This window comes from Haliotis asinina, chromosome 9 (genome assembly GCF_037392515.1).
Source record: "Haliotis asinina isolate JCU_RB_2024 chromosome 9, JCU_Hal_asi_v2, whole genome shotgun sequence".
NCBI lineage: Eukaryota > Metazoa > Mollusca > Gastropoda > Lepetellida > Haliotidae > Haliotis > Haliotis asinina.
The window spans coordinates 41016993-41032618 of NC_090288.1; the positions used below are offsets into that span (position 1 = coordinate 41016993).

The 15626-nt window shown below is 36.2% G+C and overlaps 2 protein-coding genes across 11 annotated transcripts in view; one reads left to right on the forward strand and one right to left on the reverse strand.

Annotated features, from left to right (window-relative positions):
* LOC137297057 (mRNA-decapping enzyme 1B-like) overlaps positions 1-3759 on the reverse strand; it is a 117486-nt gene extending 113727 nt beyond the window's left edge. Inside the window, exon 1 of the mRNA XM_067829020.1 lies at positions 3631-3759. Coding sequence (XP_067685121.1) covers positions 3631-3750 — 120 coding nt within the window. The 5' untranslated portion in view covers positions 3751-3759. The remainder of the gene's footprint in view (positions 1-3630) is intronic.
* Positions 3760-4070: 311 nt separating this feature from the next.
* Positions 4071-15626, forward strand: part of LOC137297056 (muscle calcium channel subunit alpha-1-like) — a 121235-nt gene continuing 109679 nt past the window's right edge. For 4 of the 10 annotated variants that reach the window (XM_067829009.1, XM_067829011.1, XM_067829014.1 and 1 more), the window contains exons 1-2: positions 4074-4250; positions 13721-14096. In XM_067829009.1, coding sequence (XP_067685110.1) covers positions 4232-4250; positions 13721-14096 — 395 coding nt within the window. In that variant the 5' untranslated portion in view covers positions 4074-4231. Of the gene's footprint in view, positions 4251-13720; positions 14097-15626 lie in introns of all 10 variants that reach the window. The other 6 variants (XM_067829016.1, XM_067829018.1, XM_067829019.1 and 3 more) reach the window with 3 other exon arrangements.

Below are 15626 nucleotides of genomic sequence, written 5' to 3' on the forward strand. Positions count from 1 at the left end.
ATGGATGCAACATTATTTAATAGCAAGTCTGGAAGGATGCAGAAAAAGTATAAATTTTCAACTATTAACAATAAGTTATCACTGAGTCTGCTACTAGCAGACTAGATTAAGGTATCGTTTGCAATTTAATTATTGTAACAATGTGATGATCATGATACACAATACAATAACAATAACTGAATTTAAACAACATTATACAATTCAAAACATATTACAAATAATAAGTGTCTGGGAACCATGAGAGTTATGAGCATAAGCCCTAAGGTAAATCCCTGCTTTTACCATTAGGAAGATAGCAACTCTGTGGTCGATAATATTTTCAGACAAGTGAAAATATAAATTATACTCTAATCCTGAAGACAGTTCGAAAACAATACTCAAATATCTAACTTGTTTATTAACTTATTGAGAAAAATTGGAAATTCATGATATGACAGACAGAAAAGGATATCGGAGTTAACATGGTAAGTACTCTCAAAGTCAAATGTTTATTTTAGGACATATGGTACAGAGACAGCAATTTTAACTACTGATCAAACAGTACATAACACTGATCTGCTGCATTGCAAATATTCCTGAATTTTAACTGCATGAAACAAGCTCCTGCTTATCAACAGATTTGTTCAACATTTGCTTTTCAAAACAACCAAAATAGCAGATGTCCTAAAGAAACAGGAAAACATGAACACATAGAGCTACTGTGACAATGTAACTAAACTGATCAGAGATGGCAATGCAATTGCAAAGGAGCTGTGAATGTTGCCAAGTAAATAAAACAATCTCACAATGTATAAACCAACCAGTACAAACATGATGTAAATGTTACTATAAAACACTGTGCCAGAAGCAAGAAACATATCGAGCAGCTGGCACATACTGATATGAGATCTACTAGAAACCTGCGATGAAAAACTCCTCGGAAGAATATACTCCTCTTTACTCTATTCACAGAAGATTGTACATAATGTAAATAGCCCATTCATTCAAGCAGGGATATTGCTAAAGACAAATTCTACAATATTTCTTAATAATGTCTATTAAAATCATTCAAGATGTTGATCTTCTTGAAAGTTTTACAAATTGAGAGTCCTTAGTAGAATTCAGAATAAGGTTTTAAACACAATGAGTATAGCTATAGATAATATCTTAGTTGGACATAAACAATATCTAAGGGCCATTTCTTTCCTCTTCATTGCAACACATTTTGTGGATGAATTAAAAAAAAGTTGTTATCCATAAAGCTACTCACTGTAAGAATTTGAGCTGATTAGGATATTTAGCAATATTTGTTAGTTTCAACCATAGACTAGTCTGAGGGCACAATAATGTCATTAGATAGTACCATGTTTAACTGGAATCATAAACTTCCTTATATGCAATAATGTCCGGTCAATGAGAGCAGACATCTCAACGTGGTTATGTATAAAACATTACTGTGACTGATACTTTAAACCTGGTCTATGAGGGAGTACCAGACTAATCATTTAGTCCTGACATGAAATCGTAACACTTGCCAACTTTGTCACAATACCGATACCTTTGACACTTGACAGTTCTCAGAACTCACATGTTTTGCTTACAGTACTGATAGACATTCCAGTTTAACAGAAGTTTTGAACTATTTGATTATGTAGCGCAAATGACGATAAATTTTAAGGAAGAACTGGGACAGATAATGAACTTTAAAAAAAAACATGGACCCAATGAATATCCATCTTTTCTAATCTTAGATGATGTTCAGTTCATCTCATATGGTTGATGAATAGCTTCATATGTGTGTGAAATGGAACTGATTAAACAGGACAACAAACAAATCAGGATGAGTTGCTAACTCTTCCTATTGTTCCTGGAAACTGTCATTTGTGTGATCCTTTGAATTCTTAGATGTGTTTTAGCTGAATGGATGGGATGTTTACAAACCTTTGATGTGAATCATCTTGTCTTCACTATCTAACAAGTATGAAAATCATAAATATACAATATTATTAGTCGAGTGGGTACACGTGTATGCTTATCATTACAGTAAGTTGATACCTCATGTATGCATCCCTTAGTTTTATGGACAATTAATCCTTATCAGAACTATTGAAAAAAAAGTTATAACTTGATGTAGAAGTCATAGACAAAAACTTCTAAACCATTCCAGGTTTATGACAGAAATCCTGGCCAAAAGCATGTTCCAAATCACCTGATGAAATGACAAGATACAGCAAAGAAATGAAAATGAAATGTCATTACAAAGAGGCTGAAATCCATTGTGTCAAGCATTCATATTCTTCCCACTTCTAAATGCATACTAAAGAGAAGATCCAAGAATTTCCAGTTGATACAAGGGAAACCACAAAGAGTTTAAAACGCTAAGTGGAATCTACAAATATCAAGGTCTAGATGCCACCTATAAACTTCTTATTCTTTTCTATTCTTTTTCTTGGTTTATCCTTAACCATTTCACCAATAACAATGAAATGAGATTATGCATCCTGTAATTCAAACAAGACAAAATTAGTATGTATAGTTAACACTGTACAAAATGTGCAGTGCTGACTTAAAAATGTGTGCTACTGATTACCATACTTAGGACTTCAGTTAACTTAATTTCTGGTTACTTCAATGACTTTGTTTCAGCAATGAGGAGACAGTAAAGCCGCTAATATAGTCTCAGTTTAAATACCGTTTGGTTTGTTTACAAGAGGTGTGACGAAAAGAAAATTCACCATACAATATGTATTGCAATATTTGGGAAAGATACGATGCACAACACAACATGCTATGTTTAGTTATTTTTTTTACAAATGTATATGTTCATACCCAGGTAACAGTTTAAAGTCTGGCATAACCATCAATTTCTATTGAAAATTAAGAATTTTAAGAACGATACGTAAGACGTCATGAAAAAAAGTATCGATATATTTATTGCCCGATAAAGTATTAGGATTATCAATACTACAATACAACATCACAGCTCTGTTGGTTACTGCCTAATATTAATTCATGAACAAAATCATATTGCAACCTTTTTCACATCAAGTGTAATTCCTTAATTTGACACATTACTTTCCCTCTCCAAATAAAGAAACTACAATGAACATAGAACGATCATAATATATATCAAGTATAAAAGTCACATTTAGCACATTTACTGTCATACTGTGGTCGACACTTTTATTGGTCAGCACAGTTTCCATGTAATCAAATAATTGTATGTGCCATTTATCAGCATAATTAGAAACTAAACTACATTCCTGGAAACTTTCATGTATTTGTTTTATCAATAAAAAGACAGTAAAGTTACTGACATTGTCTCAGTTTTCATAAAGCTCCTCTACTTAGTTCCCAACCTAAAATTACTGCAGCCACGCAAAAAGAATTATAATGACATAATTTGCACCCCTGCTTAAACCGGCATCTATTCACTTGTAACCGAGTTGCATTGCGACGCAAATGCCAAGACTGGGGTGAATCGGCCATGACCGTGTTTTGTTCTGATAGCAGTGTAGGAGCAAGGCGGGAGTTTGCATTTCCCCTTTGGCAGACGACGTTAGTTGTAAACAAGAAACGATTTCAGACAGATAAGAGAATCGCTAAATGCACTGTTAAACACCCATTCATGTTACTGACAAGCATACCTACCCATTCGTTACTCTTAGAACTAAACGAATATAACGCAACTTGCGACGCAGTGTCTGCTATTTCAGTAATATATGGATCTCGCTGCTGCAGAGTCGCCAGGTTCATTCGACTTTCCGCCATGTTTTCAGTCTCAGTGCAGCTGCGCGCTGAAAACAGTTCCGGGCTGAAGGCGAAAGCCTTTTTTTGCTTGCCACATAAACATTAAAATATTTGCAAAAATAAAATCAGCGCTAATGTGTAATATCATCCCTTAAATTGAAGAAACTCCCATCAATATTTATTTGCCTATCTACTGTCCTATTATATTTTTACGATAAAATATTCTACATAAATATTTTTGCAAGAATTTCAATTTTAATTGGCAACATATGCAAAAATTCTGTATATTTGCCGATATTTCCTTATACATGTCAAATTTTGAGTGGATTTTGTGGTATCTATTGACCTTGATTTTGAAAAGGTCTGAAAACCAAAGAATGGTACCGATCAGAAAGCCCCGGATGAAAATGCGATATTTGTAGGTTTACCAGAAAAATGGAGGAAACCAAGAGATAGGGCCAAATATTTTGTTTGGAACGACAGATTCCCGTGGTTCCTCACAATGGCCTCTGCGGCATCAGGTACTTGTTTTCTTTTAAAGAATATCTGCTTTATTCTATCGTATATTGTGTTATCTTCTATAAATTAGAAGCGGAAATGTTTCGGTTGCTGATGCAGATTCTGACGAAAAACATGGCAGCGTAGAATTTTCTCCATGTTCCTCAAGAATTTCTTTTGGGGTAGTGGATTCATGCATCCATGCCCGACCACCACTCTTGCATGTTAAAACGTATTTATTTGCAACAAATAGCGTATGTAAAGCATTGATTACGAGAGCCGAGTGTTGGCGAGTGTGACAGGGAACGACACAAGGACATTTTGTCATAATTCGCGTTACCAGGCAGACATAATAACCAAAACCCGCACAGTCAGTGTCAGTCTCAGTGTTTTCACAAGATGCATACACTCGGCTATATTTTAATGTAACTGCAGGTTAGGGTAACATTCTTTGATCGTAATATGGCCGTATATTATTCGTTATAGATCGATAGCTGGACAATTATTCTATGTTTATAAGACATAACGAAACATTTTGTCCACGACTTTGGTTTCATTTTGAATTCACGTTATTTAGAAAACATTACAGGAAAGTAAAAGTGTTTAACTGTGTTATTTGTAATATTGAAGGGAATTTGGTCACGATTTACAAAGTTATACAATCTGGTCACAATTTCCACAACTTGAGGTGATAATATTTTTAGTATCATAGCTTGAAACAAATGCAATATTGTTCATGTATGCAGTATTTTAAATATTGCTTTATACTTGCATTGAGATTTCCTTGTTGATGGCATTGTGAGGCATTAGTCTGAACTGTATTGTAGCGACTTAACAGACTGTCACTTCCTTATGCTCACAAATATGTCTTGGGGGAATCAATGTTCTCTTTTTGGACTTTAGACTGATAACAGTCTAAATGTTTGTTTTCTCATGTGTTTTTCTGAAAACTGGAAATTACATGGGACTTTCAAGCTACATCTATGGAAATCTGTAACATTAATGTTTGATTAACAAAATCCATGGTCAGACTTTTGTTGATATATTTAGTCAACTTGGGAGACTAAAATACTAATAGGATGATAAAAAGAAACATCAAACTGAAATTTGCAGAGGATGCATGTCTGTTGATATTTTTATGAGTTAGTGATTTTAGTTTCATGCCACTTTTAGCAGTATTGTGGCAGGGGATACCAGAAATAGATTTCATAAGTTGTGCCATGTAAGGAACCGAACCATAATCTTCGTCAAGAAGAGCTAACACCTTAACCACTAAGCTACCCCATCACACCAGATATTTAGATTATTAGAAACAAGAACCATCACAGATTCATCACAACCTATACGCAGACAAGTTACATATTTTTTTCAAGGGGCAGAGTACACCCAAGACATCAAAACTTGTAAAGGAGAGAATTTGGCTGGACAAAGTGTCAGCTTAGAGTATGTGACTTATTGCACCAGAATGTTTTAACTTTTCTTCTGTGACGAATGTTTAGAATCAGATGGATAAGATTAGGGAAATATTGGGCATTTTTAGTCCTCTTGATCTGCCATATAGCTAGAATACTGGGGAATGCAGCATAAACACTAAACTCACTCAATCACTCACTCACTGTTGACCTCTTGACCAGACTTGTCAATGGGCATAGTTGTCAGTTTTATCATATGAACTGCCATTGAACCTAGATTTCATAAGTTGTGACATGTAAGGAACCGAACCAGGATTTGGTGTCAGCCCAGACTAAGACTAAGAGGCTGGGCAAAATGAATGTCTCTGATTGGCACCTGATGATATGAAAAATCAGACTTTAGTGGTCATTTGAGTGTGATATGAATTGATTAGTATAGTGCAGATTAGGTGTCAGTGTACATATCATATCATCACCAGATTAGTGTGACATGTATTGATACGTTCTTTGGGTGGTATTTCATTTGGAAAGTACAGGGCCCCGTTTCACAAAGCTCTCGTAAGCCTAAGATCTCGTAACTATTCTCGTAGCATTCGTATCTTATGTTACAGTGTAGGAGGCATAATGGCTACGAGAAAACTTACGAGATCTTTGGCTTACGAGAGTTTTGTGAAACGGGGCCCTGTACTGTAAAATAGGAAGTAAGAATGCTACGAGAAAAGTTACGAGACCTTAGGCTTATGAGAGTTTTGTGAAACAGGGCCCCAGATCTGTACGAACTTCATGGATAGCAACACAACCATTTTGAAGCAGATTTTTGCAATTGCGACATTTCAAAATACAGATTCTTGTACCATTCTTCTTGATAATGGTACAAGAATCGGTATAGAAATGTCGCATTCCTGAAATAAAGTAAGTTGTTATCCATATAGTTTTTCTGTTATTGTTGTAATGCATGAGGTAGGTGTTATGGATGTCTAGGTTAGATTTGGTCTTCAGTAGCCATTGATCAAGGCTACGAACCTATATCCTGGTTAGAATTCATCTTCAGTAGCCATTGATCAAGGTAAGGAGCCTTTATGCTTGTTAGAATTAAAAGTGTAAAAGTTCAGGTTTTCAGTTCGATGAAGTGATGAGTTGAGTGAGAGAGTTTAGTTTTATGCCGCATCCAGCAATATTCCAGCATGTGGTGGTTGTCTGTAAATAATCGAGTTTGAACCAGACAGCATGAACATCAATCTGCACAACTGGGAACCAGTGACGTGTGAACCAAGTTAGGGAGCCTGACCACCTGATCCTGTTAGTCACCTCTTACAACAAGCATAGTCGCCTTTTGTGGCAAGCATGGGTAGTTCAAAATCTTTTCTACCCCGGATCTTGGTGGTCAATGAAGTGCTCTGGATTGTCTGGTCTGGAGAGACTTTTAGTCCAAGAAATGCAATTATCGGACTTAAACATGGGTTATAACATCCCATCACCCAACACCCCGAACAATCAAATATTTGTATCTTAGTTGTCTGTGGGCTACGAAAAAATTTCCACCTCAAGTTTCAAACTGCAAATAAACTTGCGTTTCATATCTCAGAATGTATCCATTAAATTTTTCTTTTTTTTACAAAGTAGAGTTATCTTTCTTAGCTATTTATCACTTCTCAATAATTAGTCCAGTAAACATTGATATCAAATACCATGTTGATTTATTCGTTCATAGTGACATCATCATGTTCATTGTATAAAATCAAGGCAAGTGGAAAATTAATCAGGCCAAGTTACTTTCTTAAAGTCACTTGCCATGTTGCAAGTGACTTTTAACAAAAATTGAACCCCTGATTTAAATAAGGTGTATCTACACAGCAGTCCACACAAATCCAAAAGAAACCTAGAACAAGTCTTGGTTTTAAATTCTTGGTTTAAATTCTTGATTTCAATTCTTGATCACAAGAAAGAACACAGAATTAGTCTGCTTAAACAATGAGCTGACCACCATCTGGTATGTGCAATGCTACATTCCCAACACATTTGTCAGCACTGACCTGATTTTTCAAATTGAGGCTTTAATGATGAAATATGTCTAGTACTCAGTGTTTGAAGCAGAGCCTGACAGACATTATGATATATTGTGATTAGCTGAACGATCAGCGGGAACCATTCTGGGTTTGGCTAAATGGAGCTGAACAGAAAAATATTACATACAGATCATTATCACAATGGAATGATATGTCTGTCTAAATGATTGTTACAGATGTGAGTGAGTACTGTTTAAAGACTTATTTGGCAATATGCCAGCAGTGTAATAGGGGATGCTGAGAATGGGAGAAGAGAGTAGCCATTTTGAGATTCAAACCCAGATGATGAGAAAATGCTTCAACCAGCCGTCTACCTACTGCTTACCTCAACAGAGGTAGAGATGCTGATCGAAAGCCCCTGTATGTGTCTTGGTAATGATTCCACACCATTGCAAACCCACTGGTCCTGTGGAAACTTAAACCATTAAGCGATGTCTTTGAGGTTGAGACTAGAGCCAGTTTAACCAGCTGTCAAAATAGTACAGGGTGTATGTTATACCCTGAAAGTTCTATGTTTTGGAGAAAAATAGTTTTGTCATTATCTACAGCGCTAGTCTGTCTCACAGTCCCTGAACCACAATATTTTGCCCATTGCCAAGCCTTCTCTGCAGTGTCCTTAAATGAATCAAGTCTAGATTTTCTCAGGTTCTGAATCTCTGGTCTCTCTGGGTCTGCTTTTCAATTAAAATGAGTTTGTTACTATCAAAATGATATATATTCAGAGACTAAGCCTTAGTCTAGTACAGTGCCTGTGAACAATAATTTGGATTTTTGTTTATCAGTTGCTCATCACGTTCTACTTATTTATGATAATACATACTATAGATTTCACAGTCTTATACTGTTACAGGGAAGAAACTTATTTATTGCTATGTCAGACATAGGAAATAGTCCACAAAATGTCGGACTTACTGTCTTCTCACAGAATGTGGACATGTAAAATACCGACCTAAAGTCATTTTGATTTGACCACTGCAGTGTGACCAAGAATTCTATTGGAATGAAATTCTTCAAAGGCATTTAGAAGATGTGTAGTAATAGATAAATCAAGAAGTTGTTATTCATTAGATTTTTCTTGTATCTCTTTGAATACCTTTTGAATTGTCTGAGAATGTATTTCCTTGCTCTGTAAACATAATCTACCCTAAATGCTGTGGACCTCTGAGGTTGAAATCTCACAGTTTTGTGGCTTCCAAAGATAACCCCTAAACTTGCTCAAGAGGTCTGAATATGATGTCAATATGGCTGCCATGGAAGCCATGTTGACAATCCTATTTGTAGACAATCACTGAATCAGCAATTCTGCACAAAATGGAATGACATTTGGTATATGATGTTGTGACATTCAATGCATACGTTCTGTCCTCAATGTGTTATATTGTAACCTTGATTGTAAACCAAAAGTTATTGTGTTCTGTAATCTGATTGGCTGAAAAACATGATCAAATGGTAAGAGATTCCTGGAAACTGCAAGACTATTCACTGCATACTGACACGTAGAAACATCGCAAACAATTGTTTTGTTGTGTCATCAACAGTGGGGACATCATTCAAATCATATTTTGACGTAAAGTAAGAATGACGTCACAAATGAGCAACTCCAGATGCTACCATGGGAACCAGCTGAAATGGCCAGCTGATGACACTTCACTGCTGTACCCGTACTCGATGTAAACGAGTGCAGACAGTAAAACCCTTTGGTTTACTTTTTTGTTAACTGTGTCAATAAGCATCTTGTGTTGGCCAATTTCCAGGTGTTATTGAGTATTTGAAGCATGGGAATGTAATTTGACCTTCGTGGTTTGAACATGCTTCTGAAAACTCGGTATGAATAAATTTTCAGTCAGCATCTGACTACCATGAATCAACTAAGCCCAACGAAACTGCATCTTCCCATAATGCCTTTCACAAATAATGACCTCAGAATTTCTTTGTTTACAAAATTTAGCATTTGATTTCTGCCTTCTGTATTTATGTAGATATTATTTTAGAATCAACGTTTAAAGTGTCTAAGAGTTTGCAACTTTGAAGTGTTGATATTTTAAACTATTTTTTATGCAGTTACTGTAAAACTCCATCGAAACACCTATCTGGAATATTGTGATGAAAGTTAAATAATTAATTTATCGCGGGCGCATATGACTGTATTACTAACCTTGCAATACTCAGTTCTAATTACAGATAAGGTTCTATTTCCAGTGTACCTGCTAAGAGATAAGGTGTAAGTTTCTGAATACCCGTTTGTAACTGATGAAATTTGAATCAATGTGAGTTTAAGGATAATTCATATCGAAATTAAATACTTGTCAAATGTATGTTAGCTAACTTATTCTGTAATGTAAAGAGGATATTTCATGATATGATATGTTTGCGTTTTGTTTTTCAGTATGGCCAAAAACTATTTCGGAGTTGCAGTTTTTAATTTTGTTGAAGAAACGAAGAAATAATGTTCATATCATTAATTACTGCACATTGTGAGCATTGTATCTTGTACACATCATCTCAGGGTGCATGAACATAGGATACAGAGCCGGTTACACCTTACTTACAAATAATATGCTTGCTTTTCAAGAGTACAAGTGTTCCTTGTGTATTTTTTTGCTCATGCCTGACTAATTTATTCACTAACAACATGTGAAATACAGCTTCTATTTTCACTCCATTATATCTGAAAATAGACAGTGTGGGTTCTCTCGCAACATGTTGCACATTACCATGCATTAATTACATATCATATATTGTTTAGGAAATGTACAAGTTGCAAAAACAAAACACACATGAAGTTCAATTTCAAATGTAAAAAGACTCATATAATAGCATTATTCAAGAAGACCATTTTTAAAATGTTTTTGTCAATTATAAGTTCATGAGATTCTGGGAGAGAAAATGGATTTCCATCAGCTTTGTCTTGTCATACTGACAAAATTTATCACATGGTCTGACTCTGTGACAAGGCTGATTATCTTAATCCCAGTTGAGTGGATTGATGTTCATGCAATCGAATCAGTGGATTGTCAAGTCCACACTTGATTTTATACAGGCTGTCATATTTATGAAATGCTTGAAGCAGTTTTGAGCAATAAACAAAATCAGCAGCCATAGCAGGCCCATAAACTTGAAAATTGGATTTGACCATAGCATTACAAATATTATCAAAATGCTACTAGTTTGAAAACAGTTGTAAACACTCAGTAGGCTTTAGGTTCAAAACAGCTGTGATACCATATCAAATACATAAACATGGAATAACTATTTCCTGGTTGTTTCAGAGCTTAACCAGCATCAAACATTAGTGTATTGAGGGTTTTTTACCTGGCACTTGGTCTCATGATATCCAGCTACAAAACGCTGTGCCACATGCTATAAGTTTAAACTAACAATCTTATGGCAACTTTCAGACAACTCTTGTTCATTGTCTATCATAGAGGATAGTTTAGATGTTTATGAGACTTGATCTTTATCGTAGTTTCCTCCTTTGTTGTGCCTCATAATTTGAAGTGCATCTATCATCTTACTTTTGACAGAAGCTCAGCAAACATGGTTAAGTGGAAACTAATTTTAGAGACAAAATCTCAGTGTGGTCTCAAAGTATGGGGCACCTGCAAGAATAGGCCTCTAGAGACAACAGGCATTATAGGAGAGATGCCTCTTCAGAGAGACTTTGACTTATCAAGCATGCAAAGTACATGGGTCAGAAACCATGGATTAAACAGTAGGCTTGATCAGAGGAAGTGTTTCTTAAACTTTCAGGCCTTTTACTTAATTGAGCATCAGATTTAGTCAGATTGGGTTGTAGTGTTCAGATGCAACCTATGTGCTCCATATAAGGAGGTTGAGTTCCTTTTGTTTTCTATATGTGAAACAGTATTTTGTCAGTATGAATACGACAATAAAAGCAGTAGTACTGTATGTAGAAGAAAAAAGGGAGAAAATGCTGGACCTGTTTTCGTTTGACTATCTTAGTGCAAAGAGAGCTTCGAAAATCTGGGCTTTAGTCTTCAGTAACCCATGCTTGTCGTAAGAGTCGACAAATAGAATTGGGTGGTCAGATTCGCTGACTTGGTTGATACGTCATAGGTTCCCAGTTGCGCAAATCATTGCATATGCTGTTGATCATTGGATTGTCTGGTCCAGACTCGATTATTTACAGACTATTGCCATATAGCTGGAATGTTGCTGTTGAGTAACTGTTGCTGCACTGCGGTGGTAACAGTACACGTGTCAGTGAGTCGGTATTGCTGACAGCAGAATCAGCAATCTTTCACATATTTGTAATGATGGTTTATCACGACCCAACAAATGGTATAATATCTTTGACCTACAACACTGAAGTGGCCACAGTATAACATAATGGAACTCCTGCTCAACGTGGCATTCCAGCTAACGGTGTGTGTGTGAAGATCGTGTATAACATCACTCATACACTACTCATGATGTTGATATTGATCTTTGTAAATGTTGAAATTATGTGTGTAGGTATTTAAAAAATATATTAAACAGGCTTTGTATGTCTTAGGGTTTTTGATGTCTGCCACTGTTTAACCTTCAGATTCATTTACTCTTGACCTAAGTATTTTGTCTTCCTTGTGGAACTTTGAACAATGTCAGACGATATATGCAAGTGATGTCACATGCCTACAGAAACATATAAAAAAAACCTCAAAAAACAGTAAAACAGAAAACTACCCTGTTTAGACTTTCGTGGAAAGGAACAGGGGTAAAAAATAATTAAAACTATGTTACTATGGTTATCTCTGCTGTATGTTTTTGTCTGAAGGTGTGTTAGACTGAAAGGAGTCAAGACTTCTTTTCTGGCTTAATGTCGGATTACCAGTTGGTGGTGACTAAGTGCACCATCTTAAGTCATCTTAAGACAAACTTGGGTTATCTTATGGACTTCATGGCAAAATGGATCAGTTTTCCTGTACACTGCCATGCTGCCTTATCACGTCACTGATGTGTGTATGGATTTGATGATGTGGTTCATCATCGTTGATGTTTACAAGTACATGTCTGAGTGTACAGAGTAGAGGATGTACACAGTAACATTGCATCACACTCTGAATCATGTGTTTGTTGTGAAATTCATACGTTTCTGTCATACAGGGGTTCAAAAATCCCATCGCCCGATGCCTGGGACAAGTCAGTTTTCATTTCAGGCAATCAAATAATGGTGGCTTACTTGTCTATAGGCTACTAGCCCATATCCGCTTACAGTTACAAACCACAAACAAACTTGGATTTCATTTTGTATCTGCTCAAAATTTAGTCAAAAGTTCACTGTTTTACGTGGGATAATAATGATAATTATAAACGTTTCCTGTGTGTGTAATCATTAATACATGCATAAATAGAAAATACTACACAAGATGTCATTATGTACAAATTATATGAAACAAGTGTACTTCCTCTGGTATCATAGGAAGGTCGCAAGTTTTGTATAATTCATATGTAATGTGACCGACTTTGGTAATCTTTTCATTACCCACATCTCACATTCATTAAATTGTCGAAATAGCATGTTTTGATTATTTTAATAGTTTGAAACCGAAACTGGTTTTCATAAAGAGGTTGCGGAAGAATTGGGTACACTGGAACATTTATTGCATAATGTCACACTGCATTGACATCACTATGCCATGTTCGTCCCTTTGTAACCAACGTCATGATGCATGTACAGCCTTTCAAAGTGAGTGAGTGAGTGAGTGTAGTTAGACTCAGTTATTTACACACTGCCACCATACAGCTGGAATATTGCTGGGTGTAGCTTAAAACTGCACTCACTCACTTGTCACGCCAAAGGCTTGGGTTCGATTCCCCTCTTAGGGACAATGTGTAGAGCCTATTTCTGTTGTTAACCTGCTGCAATATTGATGGAATATTGCTAAAAGCAGCGTAAAAGTAAACTCACTCACTCACCTCTATCACATTATTATGTTATTCTTCAGGGGTATGCAAATGATTAGTTGACTTGCTGTGATTATCAGTGATCTAATCTCTGTGTTTTTGTTCCAGGGTCAAACAATGACCGGGGCCCTGATAAAAGCCCAACTCGGTCAGCAAGAACCACAGAAACAAGGGGTGGGGGTCTATCGGATACCCAATCGCCGTGTCCGCGAAACGGCCAAAATTCCCCTGCCGAAGCGACAGCTAGTGGCAGTGCACCCGCTGAGGGTGACATCGAAGGTGTCGAGGGAGGTGACAGTGGAAAGGTTCTCAGTTCAGGTTGGAATACAGCTCTAGCTGCTGCAGCTGGTGCCGCAACCATGACTCGCAAACGTGCCAACATGAGGAAACAACAAAACCAGAATGTGCGCCCACAGCGGGCCTTGTTCTGTCTTCGCTTGAGCAACCCAATCAGAAAGCTGTGCATCCGGGTTGTTGAATGGAGATATCCTTTTCATAATTAATGCAATATAATGATAAGTACCTGCATGTCATTCTGGCTGCTGGGTAAGTGCACTCACCCCTTTGTGTGTTTTGAAAGAATGTATATAGTTCACTGCTTCAGTACAATGCTTTTCAGGATTGACGATGGATACTGGTCATTCCCTTTCTTGACTGTCAGGAAATGTCAATTGATGCTTTTTGTAAGCTAGTACATTTGAAGTATGCATGGAAATGTTTTGTAAATTTAAATATTTCTTTGCAATCCTTGCATGCATATATTTCAGTCAGTACCTATGGCAACATTGGTCATTGTTTACGTGAATTGTATGAAAGTTAGGTTTCTTCACCTTTCTTTACCATTCTTTAGAATACATGACATCTGCACTCTTTATTCATGACATGTTATCAAACTGTGATTTTAAGAATAAATAGCTGTGATTCCAGTCACAATGTTTAAGGCTTTACGCAGCTTGATTGAAGGTGAGAGGTAGTGTCGTTGCTTGTTAAACCTTTGCGTATATTGCATAGTGCAATATTCAAAATGGTCACCATTTCAGCCATATTTGAAAACCTGTCTACAGGCTGATGAATTAAGTAGCATGTGAAAATGTTCAGTTCAGTTACCAAAAATTGATTTACATTTTGTGCTTATTTTGACAGTATGTTTAACTGTGCAACATTTTTCTGAACATTTGGTGTAGCTTTTGAGCAGAAAGTGTGGGTTGATGTAAAAGATTTTGGCTGCTACACTAAATTCAGAATGGGCACCAAAACATTTCTAGTTTGACTTTACTCAGGTTCTTTTATGAGAGGTGTTTGAAAACTATGCAATGAAGTGTTTGTTTTTGCACTTGTATTGGTAAAAGTTGACCATACAGTCTTGATGTTGTGTATGCATTCAGTCTGATGGGCTATGTTCAATAGTTGGCACTTATCACCATCTGTTAATGAAGAACAATATTTATCTGCTAGTAATTTCATTACTTACAATAATGTTTTCATTGGAGGAGAAACAGCTAAGCTAAAATGCCTGTGCTAATGATCCAGTCAGTGAAATAGACTGATTTATGTGTCAACAGTTTTGAGTCTTGTCAAGTTGTTCTGAAAAAATTAAAATCTCATTGCAATGACTTAGTGAAAGGCATTATCAGGCTAGACCACTTTTATTTCTTGTTTAACGGGTTTGTGTCCTCAGAAAACCTAAAGGCAGGAGGAAAAAAATAAAAATAAATAAAATCCCTGAAGTAATATTCCTTCTAAATGCCATAGTGTTTGCCAGTTTATGAAATGTATGTGGGGTGAAAAAAAAAGTCTCAGGGATTGGGAAAGAGAACTTTGACAATGGGCCATTTTCAAGATTCTTAGCCTTTTTCTGAATTTAGGATGGACCATGACCCTTGCATCAATAGTATTTTTAAATAGTAAATTTTAATGGGCCATTTTCTATTCTAACGTGCAAAATGGCCCATGGCCCCTGCCTTTTCCAGTCCCTGCAGTCTCTCAAAAAAAGTTCTAGAAAGTTTACATTTTT